General features: G+C 48.4%; 1 protein-coding gene and 1 long non-coding RNA gene across 3 annotated transcripts in view; both read left to right on the top strand.

The window, feature by feature from the left end:
• Positions 1-25,470, top strand: part of CAPZB (capping actin protein of muscle Z-line subunit beta) — a 72,093-nt gene that overhangs the window by 33,385 nt on the left and 13,238 nt on the right. For both annotated transcript variants that reach the window (XM_083454279.1, XM_083454280.1), the window contains exons 3-6: positions 8,346-8,467; positions 13,122-13,235; positions 23,602-23,743; positions 24,596-24,712. In XM_083454279.1, coding sequence (XP_083310405.1) covers positions 8,346-8,467; positions 13,122-13,235; positions 23,602-23,743; positions 24,596-24,712 — 495 coding nt within the window. The remainder of the gene's footprint in view (positions 1-8,345; positions 8,468-13,121; positions 13,236-23,601; positions 23,744-24,595; positions 24,713-25,470) is intronic.
• Positions 17,604-23,269, top strand: LOC310683980. The gene is made up of 2 exons (XR_014514617.1): positions 17,604-19,651; positions 19,683-23,269. It is a non-coding gene; the product is annotated as an uncharacterized lncRNA (long non-coding RNA).

The raw sequence follows: 25,470 nt of genomic DNA, 5'->3' as shown, positions 1-25,470 counted from the left end.
CTTAGCTAGAAAAACACCTCTCACACATAAAGGGCAGTGTCAGCAGGCTCTGGAGAATCCCAGGTTCTGCAGAAGTGCACAAAATCTTTAGGAGGGGAAGGACTCAGGAGGGTTGGGAATCCCCCTAAAACAGTTCATGAGCTTCCTGTGTTCCTACAAAGCACTCTCAGGTGACCAGACTTCCAGTGTCTCTCTGGGGGCTACAACTTATTCTCCCCTGCAGTGACATTCAATAGCATAACTGACTTACAAAATTTGCTACGGTTGATATAAGAATACAGGAAAAGCCCTGCTTAGTTTGTGCAGTTAAAAAAGGTAAAGGTAAAGGACCCCTGACAGTTAAGTCCAGTCGCGTGACCTTAAACTCGGAACTTCGGTTCAGTGGTGGAGAATATTTTTTTCCCTTTCCAATTTCAGGGCCGCATTCCCTTCTACATAGTGATGGGCAGGGCCAAAGGCAAACGTGGGCAAAGCAATGAATGCAGATGTTATCTGTGCACAGGAAGGTAGTTTCTTCACAGACTTACATGCGCCCACCTCAGTCCCTCATCCAGACATGATGTTCCAGCCAGCCAATACCACTTGATGAGGGTGCAAAGCAGAGCCAATAAGGGGTGTCCCCTGGGGAAAGGGGTGTGGCTGTGGAGGAGGTGCAGGCTGAGAAGAGGTCCAGATAGAGCAGGTTGAACAGCTGCAATTTGGACCCCAGGACTTGGGTTCTCCACCCCAGCTTGACATGGTCCTATCACAGGGAAGCCCTGCTTGAGAACCTTGCTGGGTCCTCTTTCAAGTAGTGGCCAGACCGAGACCACTGGGGAAGCCCCCACCACCACAAATAGGGTATAAAGGCAGATTCATCTCTTGTGGATCTTTCTTGTACATTCGGCCATGGGTGGCTGCAATGTTGGATTTGACGTTGCCTGCCACCTCTTCAGAAACATTGCCTATTCTATAGTTGTTGGTTTAAACAATCCCTGTGGCGCTTTGCAGTTCAATAAGTTTTGAACCGTGGCGTTTGCTAGGAATGACTGCCAACTACTCAGGTATGTTGAAGAAAAGTAACTGTGTCCAAGGAACATTATTGGAATAATGTGGCACAAATCAATATGGTGTAATCCCCACTCAGCCATGAAGCCGCTGGGTGAGCAGCAGCCAGTCACTGTCTCTCATCTAACCTACCTTACAGGGTTGTTGTGGGTGTTAAATGAAGAGGGGGAGACCAGTGTACCCTGCCTTGCGTTCCTGGGAGAAAAAGGTGGGCTATAAATGCAATCAATCATTAAAGCCATAATGGATTCCTGTCTGGCACTTGCTCAAATGTGGCATTGTGAGGGTAAGAGACTATGGGATAAATTGGGGGAGAACTCACTTTTTATCTCTGCTTCAAAACTGGGGGGGAGCCCTTCCCAACCTCAGCTCTTCCCGCTCCTTCTGCCACCACCCCAACAATCACTGCAAGATGGGAATAACACAAGCCTATGCGGGTGGTGCGGTGGGTTAAACCACAGAGCCTAGGACTTGCCGATCAGAAGGTCGGCGGTTCGAATCCCCACGACGGGGTGAGCTCCCGTTGCTCGGTCCCTGCTCCTGCCAACCTAGCAGTTCGAAAGCACGTCAAAGTGCAAGTAGATAAATAGGTACCGCTCTGGCGGGAAGGTAAACGGCGTTTCCGTGCGCTGCTCTGGTTCGCCAGAAGCGGCTTAGTCATGCTGGTCACATGACCCGGAAGCTGGACGCCGGCTCCCTTGGCCAATAAAGCGAGATGAGTGCTGCAACCCCAGAGTCGTCCGTGACTGGACCTAATGGTCAGGGGTCCCTTTACCTTTACCTACCTTGCAGGACTGCAGTTAGGTTTCCTGTGGCAATGTATGTGCAGCGCATCGAACCAGAGCAGGGAACCCCAGCTGAAACTGAGAGTGAGAACAGCCCCTCTCCATCAAACCAATTCCTGAATAGCAGAATCCCTTTAAGAACTCGTTATCGGTGGTGTCATGATCTGGGCATCTTCTTCCACCCCATCCCAATAATCAATTAGCGATGGGGACAGAGAGGACTGTGGCCCTGACCCCAAGCAGGATGTGGTGAAGTGTCTGCCTTTCTCACTTTTGCTTTTTCTGTTCTCCTTTCCTTCCTAATCTGTCACCACCTTTGAGATCCTGAGCCTGCGGCTAGGCCCTCTGTGTGGCTGCAGTGTGTCTTTTAATTTTAGTATCGCACCTGGCCCTTTTAGGTGGTTTACAAATAATTATTATGTTTGAGCATGGCAAGGTGTTGGGGCTGGCTTCTACACAACAAGGACTTCACATTATTTCCACTTCAACACGGTCCAAAGCCTCGAGGGCAGCCACGAGTTGGAAGTGTAAAACTTTATGAATCAAAGCTGCACAAGAGCTGGATCGTATTGAGGGTCTGATCCAGCATCCTGTTTTTAAACCGTGGCCAGCTGGAAACTTAAAAAAATGCCACCCAAAGCCTTTGCTGTTAATCCATCCATCTTCTGAATGAATTTGTGTGTTGCATCAGGAGTAGTTAATCCTGCTGGGGAACAGACACGGTAATTTTTGATGTGACTTTCCTCTCCCCACACTCACCTCTAGGTATGTTCCTAATAAAGCAAAACTAATTTCAGAATGGGGAAATATCTGACATAGGATCATGGGTCATTCCAACTGTGCCTCTAGTCTAGCCTCCTGTTCTCACAGCAGCCAACAAGCTGGTTATGGGAATCCCAAAAGCAGGACCTGAGAACAGCTCTCTTCACTTGTCATTCCCAGCAAGTAGCATTCAGGGGCAGATGCCTCTAAATTCCTGGTTTACACACACACAAATCTACTTGTATGAAAATAAAATTTGACAGTTGATCTGGTACGTTCCCCATTTCAGCTCTAATCCCAGAGACCTTCTCTGATGCTACCTGACACCCACGTACACCTTTGCCTCAATGTGCCCAGTTTTTTGAGCTTTCAATAAGTCGGTCAGCATTCTGACTCCTGAGCAGGAAGCAAGAGTTTGGCCAGCTGCTCAGGGAGGTGTTTGGTTTCTGGCCGTGGACAGGTGGCCACTTGTCTCTTTGCTTGGAAAGGTAGTTTATTTTTAATTAAAACTTTGTCCCAGTACCTGGTTCACTGGTTCCAGCCAGATTAGCATTTCAGAAGGACAATGCCGTCCCTTGTTTGAAGCCCACTGTAAATGTAGCGTTCTTCTCCTTTTCAATTTGTTTCCCTCTTTGTCTGCGGCTAATCTCTCTGTCCCTTCAGGATGTTACCACTGTTTTGTAACTCCCTCCTTCCTCCCCCCCCCAACAAGTTGTCTCATTCATTCATTCATTCATTTGAAGGGACAAAAAAAGTCTGATCTTTTAAGAGAAATGTCTCTGGTATTTCAGGGTGGTCTAGGTCCAGATGTGCGCTACACGAACAGGTTGTAGGACCCGCCTGCGTGTTCAGCTAAGGGTCTGGAGAGCCTTAGCGAACTTTTATTTAATTTAATCTATTTATGGATCGCTTCCTATGAAACATCTCGAAGCAAATAACAGCAACAATAATTTATTACTTTAAGCAAGTTTATGGACTGCTTCACTGCTTAAATCCATCAGATTGGTGTACGTGGTAAAAATGGAATAAAACCACAGAAACACATGCTTCTAAGATTAATAAAGCCAATTTGACAGACAGAAAACCTTTCATGCAAACTCTAAAAACAATGAAACAATTTATATTAAAAATAATACCGCCAGTTGAAACAATTACTAAAACACCGCACCCGTAATATTTTTCCCCAGGGTATGTGAATGAAACAACCCAAATATATACCGTGTGATGTGTGTGCATGTTTAGTTTTTGTTTTCATTCAGTTGTGTTTATTTCTTCATTCTTGCATGTTACTGAAGTATGTGTTTTTGTTCAAAGAAAACAAAAAAGATTCAACGCGCAACATTTTCATGTATAAAAACAAGGAGAGATCAGCAAGGAGCGGCTGCTTGTGAGCTTCCTGGGAGCATTTGTGAACAAAAGAAACTTTCCTACCCTTGATCAGACCATTGGTCCACGTTGCCCAGTAATGTCTCCTCTGGCTGGCTGTGGCTCCCCCGGAGAACCACTGCCAGCCAGTGTAGACAAGACTGAACTAGATGGGCACAAAGGTCTCTGGACAGTATTAAGATTCCTTCCAGTAGCACCTTAGAGACCAACTAAGTTTGTTATGCACACAATAACAAACCTAGTTGGTCTCTAAGGTGCTACTGGAAGGATTTTTTTTGTTTCGACTACAGCAGACCAACTCGGCTACCTACCTGTAACTAATATTAAGATTCTCATTCCCAACTCTTCTAGCTGCTCCTTTCCAACTAGAGATGCTAGGAGGCTGATGCTTGTGGGGAGTAACTTCTACATGCCAAGCAGGTGCTCCACCACTGAGGCTCAGTCCCTCTGTTGTGATGTTTTCTGGGAAAGCACATTTCCTATGTGTTTGAGAGAGAAGTGTATGTGTGTGTGAGAGAGAAAGGAATTTGTTCTCTTAAGATGGTACCCTGCCACCTACAGCTCATAAACATCCTTATACTTAAACAAAACCAGTGGTATGTGATAAATCGGGAGTACTTTCATAGTAAAGGTAAAGGTACCCCTGCCCGTATGGGCCAGTCGTGGCCGACTCTAGGGTTGTGCGCTCATCTCACCCAAGAGGCCGGGGGCCAGCGCTGTCCGAGGACACTTCCGGGTCACATGGCCAGCGTGACGAAGCTGCACTGGTGAGCCAGCACCCGTGCCACACACGGAAATGCCATTTACCTTCCCGCTATAAAGCGGTGCCTATTTATCTACTTGCACTTAGGGGTGCTTTCGAATTGCTAGGTGGGCAGGAGCTGGGACCGAACGACGGGAGCTCACCCCGCCGCGGGGATTCGAACCCCCAACCTTACGATCAGCAAGTCCTAGGCACTGAGGTTTTACCCACAGTGCCACCTGTGTCCCTTACTTTCATAGTAAAGGTAAAGGTAAAGGTACCCCTGCCCGTACAGGCCAGTCTTGACAGACTCTAGGGTTGTGCGCCCATCTCACTCAAAGAGGCCAAGGGCCAGCACTGTCCGAAGACACTTCCGGGTCATGTGGCCAGCGTGACATCGCTGCTCTGGCGAGCCAGAGCCGCACACGGAAACGCCGTTTACCTTCCCGCTAGTAAGCGGTCCCTATTTATCTACTTGCACCCGGGGGTGCTTTCAAACTGCTAGGTTGGCAGGCGCTGGGACTGAACGACGGGAGCACACCCCGCCGCGGGGATTCGAACCGCCAACCTTTCAATCGGCAAGCCCTAGGCACTGAGGCTTTAACCCACAGCACCACCCGCGTCCCTTACTTTCATAGTAGGCAACATTTTAAAAAAATTAAACAAGTTTTCTAAGCGCAATTCTCACGTGTGTCACTTTTGTGGACTTACTTGAAAAAGACTTTTCAAAAATGTATGGTCTTATTTGCAGCTCACGCTGTTTTATGTTTAATTTGTACCACGGTGTTTTCTGCAGTGCCACCTCCCTTGAAAAAGCAGCACATGTCAGAGGAAAACGTATTTAAAAAACAGAAAAAGTTATCCAACATAGTAATGTTTGGCAGGGTGCCTGGAAAGTATATTAAACTCCACCCAGAGCATGAGTTAGTGGAAAAAATTAAGCTGCCGTTCACGGGGCAGCTTATTCTCTTAGCAGCTCTTGGATTTCCACTCAGTTATAAATATTTACCACTTTTTCAAGGTCTGTTCCCCCCGCCACCGCCGCTGCCCCCTTCAGCAGTTGCTTTACAGCCCTCGATTTGGCAAGAAGCAGAGATGTGACTAATAGGTGTATGTGCGCACATACATTTAACTTTGAGACCACACCTGTGGCCACAGTGCTGAAACCTGAATTGCTTTAGACAAAACTCTGGTGTTTGTGTGTGCATGCGTGTGTGTGTGTGCATGTGCACACACATGTATAAGGGCACACCAGTGCGCCGCAGTAGTGGAATTATCATCCAGTGTGATATTAGGCAGGACCCAACCCTGGATAATTTCAAAGGGGCCTTGAAAACTGTCTTTAAAACCTTGGTTTACAAAATTGCAGCTGGAAATCTCATTGTGTGGCCTGACCTTGGAGACTGTACTATTTATTAATTTTATTTGCTTCCATAAAGCTTACACACCACTTGATGGTTGTTGGATTTTTTGTTTGTTTTTTAAAGCCACCAAAAGGGTTGGTAGGTAGTGGGGCAGGCAGGGGGGTATTTAGTTAGTTTATTTCTTATAGTGGTTCAGGTTTTTTGTTGTCGTGGTTCTGTGTGTGCCTATGGGGTGAGGTAACTATAGTGCTATGGTGAATTTCATCAGCATGCATTATTCAACAGAAAACTTCCTCTGCTTATGTGTTTGCTTATACTTGAAAACCATATATATATAGATATATAGATATATAGATATATAGATATATAGTTCTAAACCCTCAAAGTGATTTACAAAAAAAGAAGATAAAACAAAATTATCTACAACAATTTAAGACTTTCAACAACTTAAAATAACAATAATGATTTTTTCAGATTTTTTTATCCTTTACCTATTTTGTTTTGTTTTATTTTTAATGGGAGCTGCCTTTGGAAGAACTTTTTATTATTCAAAGTTGCTATAGAAATCAAAGCCAATGTGGTGTCGTGGCTAGAGCAGGGGTAAGCAACCTAAGGCCCGGGGGCTGGATACGTCCCAATCGCCTTCTAAATCCGGCCCGTGGACAGTCCGGGAATCAGTATGTTTTTACATGATTAGAATGTTCTGTATTTAAAATGCATCTCTGGGTTATTTGTGGGGCATAGTTCATTCCCCCCCCCCAAAAAAAAGTTCATCCCCCCCCCCAAAAAAAATAGTCCGGCCCACCACATGGTCTGAGGGATGGTGGACCGGCCCACAGCTGAAAAATGTTGCTGACCCCTGGGCTAGAGTGTAGGACTAGAACCTGCTGGGAGACCAGGGTTCAAATCCCGCCCCCACTCCACCATGATGCTCTCACTGAGCGACCTTGGGCCAGTCATTGCCTCCCAGCCTAACCCACCTCACAGGGTTGTTGTGGGGATTAAATGAGGGGGAGAATTATGTACGCTACATGGTGCTCCGTGAAGAAAAAGGTGGAATATAAATGCAATGAACCAGTGGAGTTCATAGAATCATAGAGTTGGAAGAGACCACAAGGGCCATTGAGTCCAACCCCCTGCCAAGCAGGAAACACCATCAGAGCACTCCTGACATATGGTTGTCAAGCCTCTGCTTAAAGACCTCCAAAGAAGGAGACTCCACCACACTCCTTGGCAGCAAATTCCACTGTCAAACAGCTCTTACTGTCAGGAAGTTCTTCCTAATGTTTAGGTGGAATCTTCTTTCTTGTAGTTTGGATCCATTGCTCCGTGTCCGCTTCTCTGGAGCAGCAGAAAACAACCTTTCTCCCTCCTCTATGTGACATCCTTTTATATATTTGAACATGGCTATCATATCACCCCTTAACCTCCTCTTCTCCAGGCTAAACATGTCCAGCTCCCTTAGCCGTTCCTCATAAGGCATCGTTTCCAGGCCTTTGACCATTTTGGTTGCCCTCCTCTGGACACGTTCCAGTTTGTCAGTGTCCTTCTTGAACTGTGGTGCCCAGAACTGGACACAGTACTCCAGGTGGACACAGTACTCCAGTTGAGGTCTGAGTTAAGAGTAGGTGATGAGGTCCTTCTCCAGGGGACCCTTCTGGGTGGGGAAGAGCTGTCACTCAGTGCCTTACATGCAGAAAACCCCAGACTCGGTGCTTTTTTCTAGAAAAATAGCTGCCGGTACTCACCATGAAGTTGTTACAGTAAGTGCCACACTTTTTAACAACTACAAAAAAGAAGAGGTGCCGGTACTGCGAACCCTTGATTACTCCCTGAAAAAAAGCACCGCCCAGACTCAGTTCCAAGTAGCATCTCCAGGTAGGGCTGACAACATCCCCTGTCTGGAACTTTGGAGAGCCACTGCCGGTCAGTGTGGGCAGTATTGAGCTAGGTGGCTACATTCCCATGATCCTGCTGTGGGAAGTTAGGTGGACAGCGACAGGGCAATAGGCTCTTCTTGGTTAAATGGCCTTCCAGGGAGGCTCAGGTATGGAGATGCAGGATTGGGTCTTTGATAAGGGTCTAAACAAGCAAGTTTGCATGGAAAACGGTGTCCCTTCTGACATCCTGGTCACAGAGGCTGCTTTATAAAGGAGCTGCAATTCAGACATACATTTACAGGAGCTTGCTGAAGCACCCCTGCCTCACTTTTTGCATCTTGTGTCGCCCCCCCCCCCAACTTCCTGCTTCTGTTTACAGGTCCCCAGCCTCTGTGAAGATCTCCTGTCTTCTGTTGACCAGCCTTTGAAGATCGCTCGTGATAAAGTAGTGGGGAAGGACTACTTACTGTGCGACTACAACAGAGATGGAGACTCCTATAGGTGACTGCTTTGCTCCTCTGGGCAGGGAAACACTCCTTTACATTATCCATCAATTGACTCCCTCTCTTTTTATCCCTTTTGATCTCAGGCAGGTTATTAGGAAGTGGCAATCATCAAAAATTGGGGGGGGGGAGCGTCACAGAGTGCAAGTTTAAAAACAGACATAAACACATTTTGCTCACTGCTAGACTAACAGTGTGGATTTACAGAGTTCGATTCACAAAGATAGCAGTCTTGGAAGCTCTCTTAAACTGAGCCAGGCTCTTGAGTCCACCGAGTTCATTATTGTCTACACTAATTGGCTCTCCAGGATTTCAGGCCTGGTTCTTTCCCAGGCCTGGAAAAGAACTGGGAAGATTTTACCTGGAGATTTTAGGGAATGGAACTTGGAGTCCTCTGTCTGCCTCTACCAATGAGCTACAAATGGGTGTAGTTGGGGGAACCTTCTGGAGTTCTCTCCTAATGACCCAATTAAAGAAGATAATAACCCAGAGATGTTCACAACTTTTAAACTATCCAGTAGACTATAAAACGTGTGAGCTTTGTGAAGGAGGCACAGCTCAGTGGTAGAGCATCTGCCTAAAACCCTGGAAAGCCACTGTTAGTCACTGTGGACAGTATGAGCCAGATGACCTGGGTGACAGAACTATAAAGTAGCTTCCAGTTTTTCTGTTGATATCAGCCCTTGATTCAGAATCATGAGGACTAAGGTCTTTATTTGTAAGGAGAGGGCCATACCTCAATAGCAGAGCTCCTGCTTTGCATGTAAAATGTCCCGGTTTTAACCCCTGGCAACTCAAGGTAACACTGGGAACGTTTCTCTGGTTTGCAGATGGGTCCAGAAGGGTTTGCAACCCCCTGGATGAGGAATCGGTAGCACGTGCTATGTATTTTTGAAGCTTTGGGTGCTTTGAGCACCTTACCCTCATCTCAAGAATTCTTGCCCATTGTATCGCTTTTCCTGGGCAGCTGAGTACAGCTTCTGACATGCTGTTGCATTGCTCTTTGTGCTAGAGAATCCTGTATGGTGGATCCCTTGTAATGTCTAAGGCCTGGTTGCAGCTCCCACAAATAGACAGGGGATAACAGGCGTGGTGCAGTGGTTGGAGTGTCAGACTAGGACCTGGGAGAGACCCAAGATTTGAATCCCCACTCAGCCATGAAGCTCATCTTGGGGCTTGTCGGTGTCCCTCAGCCTTGAGCTCCTTGGAGAAAAAATGGGGGAAAGTGAGATATAAATGCAATAAAGGTAAAGGTAAAGGGACCCCTGACCGTCAGGTCCAGTCGTGACCGACTCTGGGGTTGCGGCACTCATCTCGCTTTATTGGCCACGGGAGCCGGCGTACAGCTTCCGGGTCATGTGGCCAGCATGACTAAGCCGCTTCTGGCGAACCAGAGCAGCGCACGGAAACGCCGTTTACCTTCCCGCTGGAGTGGTACCTATTTATCTACTTTCACTTTGACGTGCTTTCGAACTGCTAGGTTGGCAGGAGCAGGGACTGAGCAACAGGAGCTCGTCCCACCGTGGGGATTTGAACCGCCGACCTTCTGATCGGCAAGTCCTTGGCTCTGTGGTTTAACTCACAGCGCCACCCGCGTCCCTTATAAATGCAATAAATAATAATAATTAACCAGCCCAGTTCACCTCTGCTGCTACGGTTGGTGGGTAGCACCTGGGAGGCGCCAATGGCAGAGACACCCAGCAAACACAAGCTAACTTTTTTTATATAAAAAAAACAAAACAAGACCAAACTCCCAGCCCCCTCTCCTCCCCTCTGCACATCCCTATCTGGTGTTTGGTTGCTCTCCTTAAATAGGATCCTTATGGGGAAAAGATGCTGATGCCAGCAGCACCGTCTTGGAACCTGTTGGCTGCGGCAGAAACATTGCTCTTGCATGAAGCTCCATCGCTTTCAGCCAGGCGGGCTCCGTTCAGCTGCCTTCTTTCAAAACAGCCTCCCATCTAAGCCCGTAAATGCGTTTTGAGGGCTTGTCTGCTGTGAAAACATCATTTGAGGGAGTAATGTTATGAATTTCTCGTGGATGAAATTACTGCTGCAGCCAGCAATCTTTCTTACTTTCTCTCTCTCTCCCCCCACCAAAAAACCCCTTTTTAGAGGTGGTTTGGGATGTGCATGGTCCGCAGGCCAGGAAAGTGCTAAGTCGTGGCTGTGTGCTCTCGCTCTGAAATTCCATTCCTCGTGCTCTGCAGAAGAAATCTACTAACCGCAATTAAATCAAGCCCACCTTGCTTAAAAGTGGCTTGGAGGGGTAGGGGAGAAAGGAGATTGTTTGGGTTGGAGGCAGAAACCTTGAGCACTTGCTCAGCATTTACCTGCTGCAGAAATGGAGGGTACGGGTGTCAATGGCTGCTAACCATGATGGCTGTGCTCTGCTGTTGGGTTGAAATAACCGGCAGACGAGTTGTGGGTGTTCATGTGGGAGGCATCTCCCAGACCAAGTCTCGGAGATCCCTTTTATTGTATATTACCCCAATTGCTGCATATGTGCTTGGTGCTGATTGGTTACACGTGGGGTGCGTACTCTCTGCCTCCCCAGTCAGGGGCAGCAATGCTTCTGAATGCCAGTTGTTGGAAACCACAGGAGGAGAAAGGGCTCTTGTGCTCAGGTCTTGCTTGCTAGCGTCCCACAGGCAACTGTTCAGCCACTGTGAGAACAGGATTTCTGTGGGCCTGACCCAGCAGACTCCTCTTACGTTCTAATGATATAGGTAAGAGTTCCTAAATGGAAGAAGTTAGTTCTCCACCACCATCACTCCCAAGAGGTGATGGAAATTTCAAAGCTCGTACTTCTTGTGTATTTTTACTGCCACCTGCAAATGAGGCTACAAAGCTGCTAAAAGGTAAAGGGACCCCTGACCATTAAGTCCAGTCGCAGACGACTCTGGGGTTGCAGCGCTCATCTCGCTTTATTGGCCGAGGGAGCCGGCGTACAGCTTCCGGGTCATGTGGGCAGCATGACTAAGCCTCTTCTGGTGAACCAGAGAAGCACACGGAAACACTGTTTACCTTTCCGCCGGAGCGGTACCTATTTATCTACTTGCACTTTGAGGTGCTTTCGAACTGCTAGGTTGGCAGGAGCTTGGACCGAGCAACGGGAGCTCACCCCGTCGTGGGGATTCAAACCACCGACCTTCTGATTGGCAAGCCCTAGGTTCTGTGGTTTAACCCACAGTGCCACCCGCGTCCACACTAGCAAAGCTGCTAGTCCACACTTTTTTGCCTTTTTTATAATAAAAAAAAGAATATTTATAGTCTGCCTTTGGTCATAGCCTCGTGGTGGCTCTCAAAGCATGAGAAAACAGTTTTGCAACACAGAAGACATTATGAAAAACAGCTAAAATAACTCAAAGCCAATCTGGCACCAAAAGGGCTTTTAAGCTCTCTGCCTTGCTTGGATTTTAACTTGTGCAGGGTTAGGTTTAGGGTTAGCCACAAATGGCTGAAATTGTGCAACTTAAATGCACGTTAGGTGCCATTGTGCTGTGCTAGCAGAGCCTTTGCTTTAGACACCCAGCACCAGCCGCATGGTTGCTGGAGCTGTTGGGAGGGGCAGTTCAAAACATTTTCAGAGACCCATGCTAGAGATGGCACACCCATCATTCCCTGTTCTGAATATCAAGCACGGTCTGCACATTCAAAGCAATGAGGTAAGAGTTAGGTGGAAGAATGCTGGGGTGGAATGCTCCTTTGGACTGCAGTTGTGTTGCGTGTCAATTTTTTTTGCGTAAAAGATACTTATCTCATCAAGGGGAGAGGTTCTGCCATATTCCTCTGTGCCAGCTGTCCTCATTTCCTATTGCTAGGAAGAATTTGTTCCTTTATGTAATCTTTTGATATTTTGCCTTTCTCCCTAATTGGGATTCAGGACAGCTTCCAACATGGTAAAGCTTCATTATAAAAGCTAAGCTAGTTAACAATGGTTACAATACCTCAAAACACTCTTAGAGCCAGCAGTTAAAATCCAGTGTGCCTTGACAGCAGCCCAGTCGACAACATCACCTGCACCTCAGTTTCCAAAGGCCTGTCTAAACAGGACAGTCTTAGCCTGCTGGAGAAAGGATAACAAAGTGGGAGCCAGTCTGACCTCTCTTGGGAGGATTTTCCACAATATGGGAGCAGCTCCAGGAAAGGCCGTCTCTTGTCACCACCAGCCGTGCCTCTAATGTTGATGGGACCAAGAGAAAGGTGCTCACCCAAGGCTCTTAGAACCCGGGCAGGTTTATAGGGAGAGACACGATCTTGCAGGTAGTCTGGTCCCAAGTTCTTAATGTAGAGGAACTTTCAACAAAGCGACACAGGCATCACCCTGCAATCTGAAATAGTGCAGTTCATTCTGCCACTCTCCTCGCGTGTATAAACTATCCCTGACATTGTCTGGGTGGTATCTAGCTAAATTCTATTCAGAGCAGACCCATTGAAATCACTAGAGCTGAGTTTGTCGTGCCTGTTAATGGTAATGGGTCTGCTTTGAGTAGGAGTGCTGTGAGATACACCCCATAGGGACGGGGGCTCTGTTGCAAAATGAGTAATTAATAGCAACATCCATGCTTAATGGTCTGGGGGTGGGGGCTTCTGTTGATGCTTTGTGTGCTGAACAAGTTTGTTTACTCTCTGTCTTTCTCCTGCTGCAGATCGCCGTGGAGCAACAAATATGACCCTCCTCTGGAAGACGGTGCCATGCCATCCGCCCGCCTGCGGAAACTGGAGGTGGAAGCGAACAACGCCTTTGACCAGTACAGAGACTTGTATGTAGGCTTTTGCTATCATCTCTCTGGGTGTTTGTGTCCATTATCCTCTGGGCAAGAATGAATCCTTTTGATTTCTTTAAGATGGTGACTTAGCGGACAGCTCAGTCAGTAGAGCACAGGACCTTTAATCTCAGGGTTGTGGTTCAAGTCCCACATTGGGCGAAAAGATTCCTGCATTGCAAGCGGTTGGACTAGATGACTCTCATGGTCCCTTTCAACTAAAAAAAAAAGGGGGGGGGGAAAGATGGTGACTTACCACAGCAGTGGTAGCCAACATGGCTTTTCCAGATGTTGTTGAACTCCCATCAGCCCCAGTTACCATGGCCCAGTGATCAGGGATGGTGGTAGTTGGAGTCCAGCAGTATCAGGGTGGCACCAGACTCCCCATCCTTGTAGTGATGCAGAATAGTGATGCAGGTAGCTATGGGCAGTAAAGACAAGTGATGGTCTGGTTCAGGGATGGGGGAACCTGCAGCCCCGGAGATATTGTTCAGCTCCTTTCTGCCCCAGCCACCATTGCCAGTGATCAGGACTGATGGGAGTCATAGCCTATAGCGATATGGGGAGGCCACCATGTTGGTTTAGAGCATGAGATTTTTAGGAGCAAGTCGTACCTCCTTCCTGCCTCCCTGCTTGTTATCCCCTTTATTTTTGCAGCTTGCTTTGATAGAAGGATGTGGATTTTTCCATCGGAGGGAGTTTGTCTTCAGTCCCTCCTAAGGCACTGTTGTTGGCTCTCTCTCCACTTTGTGACGTTGCAGACGGGCTTAGATGAAAATCTAAACCAGCCCTTGAGTTTAACAGGAAGCAACCTGCTGCCACAGGTTTGGGAAGCGTTGGAATAACAAGCATGTAGTCTTCAGCAGCCAAGATGGAAAGAGATTTCTTCCCCCACCATCAGATTGGATCTTCCAGGTGGCAGCTTAGATTTGAAAAGGGTGCTTGCTTAGAAATGGGGGCATGCTAGATGCAAAACCCCATTCTCAACACGAAGGCAACCTCTTCTCTCATCCTCTGACAAAAGGGCATCCCGCTTTGATTTTTGAGATGATAGGCTGGCAAAGACTGGTGGGGGTGTAACTACAATTTATTATTTATTTGTATTCATATACAAATCACGCACACACACATACACCAGAGTCTGGCTTTCTGGTGTCCATGTGGGCCACTCTGGGCAACTGACAATGACTGACTGCATCACATAGTTTGGGTTGTTTTAAAAGAAATTGAACAAATTCATAGAGGAGGAGGAAGCTATCAGCATCTGCTAACCAGGATGGGTACTCGGGACTGTTCTCCTGCTCACGGGCAAGTGTTCACGCCTTGCCTCTTTCATAGCCACACGCCAACAACCTGCAATACCCAAAACATGTTTGTAAGCAGTATGGGAAAGAGCTCAGAGAGAGAGAGTTTTTGTCTGCCGCTCTGTTTAAGCTGGAGGGAGTAACAGGCTTATTACTAAAGAGTGACCACAAATGGGAGAATTTGGATTGTGAGAGCGAGACGTGTGCTTTCAAGGTCGGAAGTGGGAGCAGGATTCAAACAGAAATTCCAGATGGCCAGGTTCCTGCCTTCCCCCCCTCAATTTGATAATCTTGTAGGTTCCATGGCGAGGCCAGTGTCCTGGGTATTGTTTGCAACAAATGAGGTACTTGTTGGCAGCAGTGCTGTAATATTTGACTGGCTGAGGCCTTCTGCGGAAGATGCTTCTTTGTTGTCATTCAGGGTTTGTTAAACCTTGGAACTCATTCATGCAGGAGGCAGGGATGGTCTCCAACCTAGATGCCTCTAAAAGAGGATTGGACAAATTCATGGAGGAAAGGGCTGTTGGTGGCTACAACCTCGATGACTGTGCTCTGCCTCCATAATGTTTTTGAATACCGGTTTCTGGAAACCTCACAAGATGAAAGAGCTCTTGTACAGTGGTACCTTGGGTTAAGAACTTAATTCGTTCCGGAGGTCCGTTCTTAACCTGAAACTGTTCTTAACCTGAAGCACCACTTTAGCTAATGGGGCCTCCTGCTGTCGCCGCGCCATCACCACACAATTTCTGTTCTCCTCCTGAAGCAAAGTTCTTAACCCGAGGTGCTATTTCTGGGTTAGCGGAGTCTGTAACCTGAAGTGTCTGTAACCTGAAGCGTCTGTAACCTGAGGTACCACTGTACTTGGGTCCTCCTTGCAGCTTTCCCACGAGCACCAAGTCAGCCACTGTGAATAAATACCTGGTTTTAAATAGAAATACAGGAAGTTGCCTTATACTGAGTTGTACTGCTCAGTACTGCCACGACACTGACTGGCAGCTTGTTCTCCAGGGTTTCCGGCAGGGTCTCTCCCAGCCTACCTGGGGACTGAACCCGGGTCCTTCGGCACGCAGAGCAGATGCGCTCCCACTGAGCTGCAGCTCTTTCCGCTTAGTAATGCTTGCAGTTCTCTTCCCTTTTAAGTTAATGAGCCTGTCTTCTGCCACAGGAACACAAAGTGTGCGGAGCAGCTGTGGCTCTGGATGCATTTATCCGCTTTACTTTCCATGCCGTCGTCTTCCTGTGGGGTGGCGGGGAAAGGGGATTGAGCGGGCGGATGGATCCAATTGTGGAATGCAATCATCCCTGATTGTTTTGAAAGCAGGGGCCTTAGAAGCGAGCCGAGATCGTCTCCCTGGCAGGAAAGCTATTGATCTCTTGGCCGGTCCCAAAACAAATGCCTGTTGACGAGGCGTGACGGCTATTGGCCAGATGAGCAGAAACTGGTTTCCATCATCAACAAACGGCACTTGTCGCCTCCTGTTTTGTTTCAGTGCCTAGGTTTTTCGTTTAAAAAAAAAGTTCACATGAGACAGCGCCATATGTTCTCGTTGTCCTAGTGGTTCATAATCTTTGGTTCATGTATAGGAGCTTTCTTCATGCTTCAACATGCTACTACTAAGGTGGAGGTCCTAGGCGGCCCTCTAGATGTTGTCAGGTCCCAACTCCCTTCCCAGACTCAGCCAGCCTGGGTGATGGTCAAGGGGATGGTGGAAGGCAGAGTCCATCAACATATGGAAGGCCACAGGCTGCCGATCCCTGCAGGAAAAAAAGGAATACCGGAATACAGAGTGCCATAGTGCTTCCCATGGAAGGTAGAGCAAGCTAGTTTTCTGCTGCTCCGACCTGCTGCTCACTATACGACCCAAACCACTGAATTCAAATTACAGTGGTACCTCGGGTTAAGTACTTAATTCATTCCAGAGGTCAGTTCTTAACCTGAAACTGTTCTTAACCTGAAGCACCACTTTAGCTAATGGGGCCTCCTGCTGCCGTTGCGCCACCAGAGCACGATTTGTGTTCTCATCCTGAAGCAAAGTTCTTAACCCGAGGTACTATTTCTGGGCTAGCGGAGCCTGTAACCCGAAGCGTATGCAACCTGAAGCATATGTAACCCGAGGTACCACTGTACAAGAAAGGAGATTCCGACTAAACATTAGGAAGAGCTTTCTGATGGTAAGAGCTGTTTGACTGCCTGGGAAGGTTGCGGGCTCAGCTTCCTTGGAAGATTTTAAATCAAGAGGTTGAATGGTCATCTGCCAGGGATTCTTTAGCTGTGATTCTTGCGTTGTAGCGGGGTGGACTGGATGACCCTTGGGGATCCCTTCCAACTCAACAATTCTGTGAAACTGTAGCTGTAGTCTGGGGCGGGCAGTCGGTCTCTGCTTCCTTGCAGTGCAACGCCAAACACTCCCCCCCCCCCTTCCCTTTCCGCCTGCCGCGAGCTCTTTCCCCACCACCTCTCCGCCATCTGTCTCTGGATGTGAATCAAGCATGGCCAAACCTGAGAGACTCAACCAGCAAAGCCTTTTGAAGTGGGTTTATTGCCCTTGGATCATGGCTCCTAAACCCCTTGTGATGATCTACCTCCCCTGTCTCTGCTCGGGCACAATAATTTGCCACAGCTTTGGCAGCTGGGGCCCCGACGGATTGAATCCAGATGCCACAGCCCCGGAGAAAGTTGGGCTCCTTTCTCTCTCTCCCCGCCCCCCCCAAAATATTTTCTAGCCAGGTCTTTGCACAAGGGAGTCCAGAGCTGGGTTTGTGTTGCCTGCAACATTCTTCCTATTCAGCTTTTACTGACTTTTTAAAGTTAAGCAGCAACACATAAGCAGTGGTACCTCGGGTTACATACGCTTCAGGTTACATACGCTTCAGGTTACAGACTCCGCTAACCAAGAAATAGTACCTCGGGTTAAGAACTTTGCTTCAGGATGAGAACAGAAGTCGCACGGCAGCAGGGGAGGCCCCATTAGCTAAAGTGCTTCAGGTTAAGAACAGTTTCAGGTTAAGAACGGACCTCCAGAACAAATTAAGTACGTAACCAGAGGTACCACTGTACAATGAAAGAAGCTCCCCACAGCCAGCAGTAACTGCACTTAGCATTTGTGCTGCATCATTTTACACAAACCACACACACACACACACACACACACACACACACACTTGTTATTTACTGGTATTGGTGTGCACCCTCTGTTAAGAGCAGTAGTCTTCATTCCCCGCCCCCCGAACTGGGACCCTGCTTCTAACTCAAACATGCATTTGGGGAACTGTTTTTAAATTTTTCTTCGCTGTACATTTATACTGTAGAAGTGCTGCCGTTGCAAACCACGTAAAAATCCGCCTTAGACCGAGTTCTGAGGAACTTCGAATCTAAGATTCATTGAAGGGGGAGGTCAGGGAAGTCCAGGCAACAGTAATCTGACAAGTACTAAGCTGTTGCTTCAGTTGAATTGGGGCTGAGCATGAAAATTAAAAAATAGATATTGTGTGGAAGGAAATGGGAAGAGACTTAGCTAGCCAAATAAAAACCACAAAATGCCCCGCTCGTGGTAGGAGAGGCTCCATTGCCAAAATAAGTGTGTGTCAGATGCCCGCCTTGTGGCTTCCCGCCTTGTAAGCCCTGGCCGACTTTGGACGCAATGCTAAGCGCCCCTCTGTTGCGTCTGAATCCGCCCTTTGTTCTTCCAGGGCCGACTGCCTCCCTGTGCAGTCGGAGCTGCCCAGCTGCCGGCCAGATGTGCACTCTTTTAAGCGTACCTGGCATGGAGGACGTGCATACCTAACCGGATCGGTATGTTTGCTCGAGGGCTGCTTTTGCACCTGTGTGCCTGCTGGAAAGAATTTGCCGAATACCTGCGCCGGGACCCACAGGCTCTGTTTTGGGACGGATTTGCTTAAGTTGCGGGGGAGGTGAAGGAACAACTGGACCGAAGAGGCTTATTTTTCTCTCCCCTTCCTGCTTTTACCATCTGCGGAAAGCTCATGGTTGTGTGTGTGTGTGTGTGTGTGTACTGAACGTTACAGAATATATGGTGGTGTTTTGGGGACTCCTATCTAGGCTCTGCCCAGACCCAGCTTTTGCTTGGCAAAGTGGCTGTGCCATTTACCTTCAGATCAGGACAGCGGCACATGGTTTTAATATTTGCATCCTGGTTTTCTGCAATCATAGAAGGGACCATGAGGATCATCTGGTCCAAACCCCTGCAGTGGAGGAATCTTTTGCCCAATGTGGGGCTTGAACTCAAGATCCTGAGATAAAAAGTCTCATGCTATCATGAAATGAAGTAAATGGGATCAAAGCAGCTTACAGTAACAGCATTTATTGATTTTACTTATGTATTTATATCCCGCCTTTTTCTCCAGGGAGCACAAGGTGACATACAGTGGTACCTCGGGTTACATACGCTTCAGGTTACAGACTCCGCTAACCCAGAAATAGTGCTTCAGGTTAAGAACTTTGCTTCAGGATGAGAACAGAAATCTTGCTCCAGCGGCGCAGCGACAGCAGGCGGCCCCATTAGCTAAAGTGGTGCTTCAGGTTAAGAACAGTTTCAGGTTAAGTACGGACCTCTGGAACGAATTAAGTACCGTATTTTTTGCTCTATAAGACTCACTTTTTCCCTCCTAAAAAGTAAGGGGAAATGTGTGTGCGTCTTATGGAGCGAATGCAGGCTGCGCAGCTATCCCAGAAGCCAGAACAGCAAGAGGGATTGCTGTTTTCACTGCGCAGCGATCCCTCTTGCTGTTCTGGCTTCTGAGATTCAGAATATTTTTTTCTTGTTTTCCTCCTCCAAAAACTAGGTGAGCCTTGTGGTCTGGTGCGTCTTATAGAGTGAAAAATACGGTGCTTAACCTGAGGTACCACTGTACATGGTTTCCCCCTTCCTCATTTAATCTCCACAACAACCCTGTGAGGTAGGTTAGGCTGAGAGGCAGTGATTGGCCACAGGATCACCCAGGGAGCTTTATGGACAAGTGGGGATTTGAACCCTGGTTTCCCAGGTCCTGGTCTGACATGCTAATTCCACAACACTGGTTCTGTAGATCTCCTGGCCTTGGAAGATGACAAAGGCAATTAGGGAAGGAGATAAAGCAAGACGTAGAAAAGTAAACACTGTGTGGGAAAGGTGGGGGGCAGCACTTTTCTCCCTCTCTTGGCCTACTGGCAACTCCCCATTTGCACACGCTCAGCACACACGTGCTATTTTCGGCACTGGAAGGGGACAGGACGGGCTTGCACACCTCCCACTGACGCGCATGGTGCCTCAGAACACAACCCCCGTGTAAATGAGGAGTTTCCCTGCTGGATCAGGCCAGTGGCCCACCTGACCCAGCATTTTCGCACAGTGGCCAACCAGATGCCTGTGAGAAACCAAGCAGAATTCAAGCACAAGACCCCTCTCGCTTTCCTGTGGTTTCCAGCAACTGCTATTCAGAAGCATTATAAAGGTAAAGGGACCCCTGACTATTAGGTCCAGTCGTGGCCGACTGTGGGGTTGCGGCGCTCATTTCGCTTTATTGGCCGAGGGAGCCGGCGTACAGCTTCTGGGTCATGTGGCCAGCATGACTAAGCCGCTTCTGGCGAACCAGAGCAGCGCACAGAAATGCCGTTTACCTTCCCGCTGGAGCGATACCTATTTATCTACTTGCACTTTGAGGTGCTTTCGAACTGCTAGGTTGGCAGGAGCAGGGACCGAGCAACAGGAGCTCACCTCGTCGCAGGGATTCGAACCGCCGACCTTCTGATCGGCAAGTCCTAGGCTCTGTAGTTTAACCCACAGCACCACCCGCGTCCCTATTCAGAAGCAATCCTGTCTCCCAACTGTGGCAGCAGAAGATGGCAATTGTGGCTAGTAGGTAGCCCCTCTCCTCCATGAATTCAGCACTGGGAAAGAAAACCGGAGCCTTCCAACATTTGCAACGGCAGGAAAAAACCCCACCACACCGAGCCAGTGCCGGCACTCAGAGATCAGCGTGGTTCCAAGCCACAGAACAGCAACTTGGCTGGGTTTTTTTGCCTTGCCGGCCACATCCCCCCTGCCCAGCGGGGTGGACCTGAGGCACTAGCTCCAGTCAGCTCCAAACCAACTTGAAATAGCATGTTAGTATTTAAAACAATATTAATGCTAGATTTGATTCATTAAAGGTACAAAGGCCGTCCTGAGTGTTTCCATGTGTGCGCTTGTTAGTTCTGGCTGGAAGCATTCCCTCCGACGGCTTTATGTGGTCTCGGACAACGTTTTAGCACGTTCTTAAAATATGCCCGCAAAAACCTTTATGCAGAATCTCATAAATGTGAAGCGTGTAAAAATTAGAGCGCCTTTCTCTCTCTCTCTTTTTCTCCCCCCCCCCCCCCGTCCCGTTTCATGTCATTAGGATCAAAGTACAGATTTGTAAGGTATGGGGTATTCCTTGTAGTGGACCCCTTCGCCTCCTAATTAATGTCTCGTGCTCCGAACAACCTGGTAAAATGTGTAATTGCAACAAATGGAGAGGGCTGGTTTGGGAGGGAGGCCGTACACCAGTCTTTCCTAAATTTCTGAATAGATTTTGGTCGTGTGTGTTGTTTTCAGTTTGAAGTGGGAGACGGACTTCTTTCTTTCGTTCAACATGGCCTATTTGCGGGGTGGGGAAGAAAGCCTGCTCCTCTGTCGGGCTGTAGTTCAGCAATAGAGCCCATCCTTTGTGTACAGAAGGTCCTGATTTTGATACCTGAAGTCTCCAGGTATGGCTGGGGATGACCTCACCTGAAACCCTGGAGAGCCGCTGCCAGTCAGTATAGACAGTATTGGACTCAACAGACTTGCTGTCTGACACTGCAGAGGGCAAATCCCTATGTTTCTATTTAAATTTCCCCTTTATTCCGAACCATGAGGGCTAGAATCCTGCTTTATTTTTAGGGGGAAGTGGTAGAGCATCTGCCTTGCCTGCAGGTGGTCCAAAGATGATGGGGATGTTGTGAATGGCCTCTGCCTCAGTGCAGATATTCATTGTGCTGACAAGGAGCCTTTTTGCTATTTAACAATTATTCCGCTGAAGCTAACTGATCTGCAGTGGTGGTGGGCAGGCTACTTTGACCATTGCAAGCCACGCCTTAAAGTTTTGCTGGATTAGGCCAAGATGGCTTCATCCTGTCTAGCTCCCTGCAGTGGCCAGCCAGATGCTTCTGGGAAGGCCAGAAGCAGGAATATGAAGGCAACGGCCCCCCACATCATGAAATTATTACGCAGAGAGTGTCCCTTTAGGTTTCATGCTTGAGAACATTCAAAGAGCCCTTCTGGATTTGGACCCAGTTGGGATCCAGTATCCTGCGTCCCACACTTACCCTAACCAGATGATTCTAGGAAGCCCATAGGCGGAACTTGAGTGTCATAGCCCTCTCTTCCTGCCTTCCACAGATACTTCAGACTTGACCAGGCTTTGCACCAGCATCTGGCATCCCAAGGGATGCTGCCTGTGAACATAGAGGTTCAATTTCTCTATCATGGCCTAATAGCCATTGCTAGATCTGCCCTCCGCTTCCACAGCTTTTTAAATCCCTCTTCTTAAAGCCATCTAGCAGTCATTGCTGCAAATCCGACAAACTGCGTTGTGTAAAAAAAGGGGGCAGAAGGGGTCTTTGTTTTGTTTGACTTCGACCCATCCCCAGACAAACTCCCCGGTTCCAGGGTTTTATATACGAGAGGAAGGAAAAGTTAGTTTTCCAAAATGTGCATGAATTAGTATACCTCTATCTTCCCATTCCCCTACCCCAATTTGTTACTGTCCTCGGGAGCAACTTAGCAAACACCCGTTTGTGGGTGAATTCCGTGCTGCTTCGGTTTCTGCAGGGTCAGATTCAGACAACCCTTCAGTCCCGACACCCTCCGTTGTTTGCACTCAGGTTGCTTTGAATGGAGGTGTGGGTGCGTGTGGGTGTTTCTGTGAAGGCTTCAGCATGGGCCAGACAGAGCGCCCAGGAATTCTGTGGGCCAGACTTTGCCTGCAATGCTTAGGGCAGTGTGCAAGAGATACCAGCAAAGGTGTCGACTAGGTCAGCAGAAGGGCAGGTGTGAGAGGCTCACATACAAAGCAACTGAAGTGTAGCAGCTTTTGCAGAAAACAAAAACGAAAAAACCCTCCCAAACTTTTTGCAGGCACAAGAAAAATGGCATTCATAGTTCGAATCAGCTCTCTGAGTTCCACACTGGACGCCAGGTGGAGGAACATTTAAACCCAGTCATGGGACCTCTGTTCTGCAAAGGCTTTCGACTTGGTTGCAAATCTGCAATAAATCAAAATATCGCCTCTCTCTCTCCCCCCCCCCACACACAACGGAGGGCCTGCAGAGCCAGGCTGCCACGTACCTCTTGTTCCCTTTAGTCTTAATTAGGCAACCTCACTGTAAAAAGGTGGGCGGAGGGGAGCAAGAGAGTCTCCCAGCCCACACTGTTTAGCAGCGACGAGAGAAAAGAGAGCTTGGGAAGAACTGAGCTGTAAAAATGCTGGTTTTAAATTTCAGCTGTGCTCTCTAACAGCTTGTTGCCATTAATTGGAGTCGATGGCATTGTGCAGGTTTGAGTGGGATCCTGACAATGACAGAATGGAGGGAGTTGCCTTCCACTGCACAACTCTTTGCAGAAAAAGGTTCTCCAAGCCGTCCTACGGAGTCAAACTATGGTGGTGGGAGGTTTGCTGAGCACTGAAGCCCCTGCCCACTGGAATCCTTCCTTGCTAACCCCCCCCCCCAAAAAAAAGAATTATTGAGATTTCAGGAGGTACAGCTGCAGGAGGGCTAGAAACTTGCTTTAAAAAAGAAAAGAAAAATGAGATTTTTCAGGAAACTGCTTCACCTGGTCTGTCAATTTACTATCAATTCACACCAGACGCTTAGCTGTGCGGCTTTGGAGCTGATCTTTATATACATACATGCAAATGCATGCAGAGTGCACATACAAATATATACATACATAGATATTTATAATAAATGGTGATGGAGTGACGATGCTTTGCTCTGTTCTGCCCTGCTCTGCTGCTAACAAAGCTGATCAGCTGGTCTCTCTCTGTTTTGATTTCAGGTATTTCGAAGGGGGCGTTTCCTCCGTCTACCTCTGGGATCTGGATCACGGATTTGCTGGCGTGATTCTAATTAAGAAAGCTGGCGATGGATCAAAGAAGATCAAGGGGTGCTGGGATTCCATCCATGTGGTGGAAGTTCAGGTATGGCCTGGTCGGTTGGTCTCTCTCTCTCTCTGGCAACTGGCAGTTCCTGAGGAGGGGAGAGAAGTCCTTGTTAAATTCCAGGCGGCTAATGAGCGCAGGTGCTCAGCCAAACAATGCGATATTGTTTCAGGCTCATAAACTCCCCCTGCCACCGCTGCTCTTGATCTCCCCCTCACTGCCTCCCCTCTGCAAAAAAAACACACACCCTCCTATTAATATTGGAAAACGCTCCGAAGCCGTTTGGGGGGAAAGGTAAAAGTCAGATCAGCAAACCCAAAAGCTCTCTTAAAGCCCCGTGAATTGCTGCTGTTTCTCCCCACAGCTGTATTTCTATAATTTCAGCCTCCAGGTCTATTTTCCCAGTTGGATGGTTTAAAACAGGCCCTGGGTATTCTGGAGAGACATGCAGAATTTGGCTGGCTACAACTGAAAAAGATGCTCCCAGATCCCAATTTTTTAAAAAATATATATATAAATGTACCTTTTAAAAGCAGCTGCTTATTAAAAGCCACAGGTAGTTGTCCCAGCGACAGGCAACATCCTTCTGGGTCAGCAGATTGATGACTCCCGAGCGCAAAAGAAAAACACATCTTTTCTTGGTTCAGTAGAGCCAACTGAAAACCAAAGGCATTCTGGGGGCTTTCAGGAGATGGGCAGGATAGAGATGCTCTAGCCCATTGGGGGTGGGGGAGGTTGTTGACCCCTTGCAGCCTGCAGGGAAGAAAACAGATGGCGCACCAGCACCCGAGCAACCCTGACGTGGGGAGGGGGAAGAGACAGGCGGCTGGCTTTCATTGAATAGCTATCCATTTTCAAGAGAGGTAACTCTTTTTTCCCCCTTCCCTCCAGGAGAAATCCAGTGGCCGCACTGCCCATTACAAGCTGACCTCCACAGTGATGCTCTGGCTGCAGACGAACAAAACCGGCTCTGGCACTATGAACCTTGGGGGCAGCCTCACCAGACAGGTACAAGAGCATTCCTTCCTTCCTTCCTTCCTTCCTTCCTTCCTTCCTTCCTTCCTTCCTTCCTTTGTCGGCCGAGGGTCCCAGGTTCAGTCCCCATTATATCCAGGTGTGGCTAAGAGAGGCTCCTGGTCTGAAACCCTGGAGAATCGTGGCCGACGGGCCCTGTATAAGGCAGCTTCCAGTGCTACTGTGTCTTAAGTGCAGGGCTGTAGCTCAGTGGCAGAGCATTTGCCTGGCATGCAGAAGGTCCCAGGTTCAATCCCTGACCTCGCCTCCAAGGGTCTGGTTCAGTATAAGGCAGCTTCCTATGTCTTGAAGGAACAGGCGTAGCTCAGCAGTGGAGCACCTGCTTTGCATGCAGAAGGTCCCCGCTGCAACCTGCACTAGCATCTCCAGGTGTGGCTGAGAATATCTCCTGCCTTGAAACCCTGGAGAGCCACTGCCAGCCAGTGCAGACTGTACAGAGCTAGATGGATTATCGTATTTTTCTCTCCATAGGACGCACCGGCCCATAGGACGCACCAAGTTTTTTGGGGGGGAAATAAAGGGGAAAAAAATTATTTTCCCCCAGGCGCTTGTGGGGCCGGCAGCGGGGAGAAGCGCTCTTCTCCCCGCCTCCCACCTGCAGACTAGGTCCGGGGACAGCGGGAAGATGCGCTGCGCCTCCCAGCTGTCCCCGGAGCTTGCGGGGCTGGTGGCGGGGAGAAGCACGCGTCTCCCCACCATCAGCCTCCAAACCACATCGGGAGACAGTGGGA

The sequence above is a fragment of the Podarcis tiliguerta genome, assembly GCF_965153285.1.
Source record: "Podarcis tiliguerta genome assembly, chromosome: 8".
NCBI lineage: Eukaryota > Metazoa > Chordata > Lepidosauria > Squamata > Lacertidae > Podarcis > Podarcis tiliguerta.
Note: the sequence above shows the minus strand (reverse complement) of the source record. Positions and strands in the feature narration are given on the sequence as shown.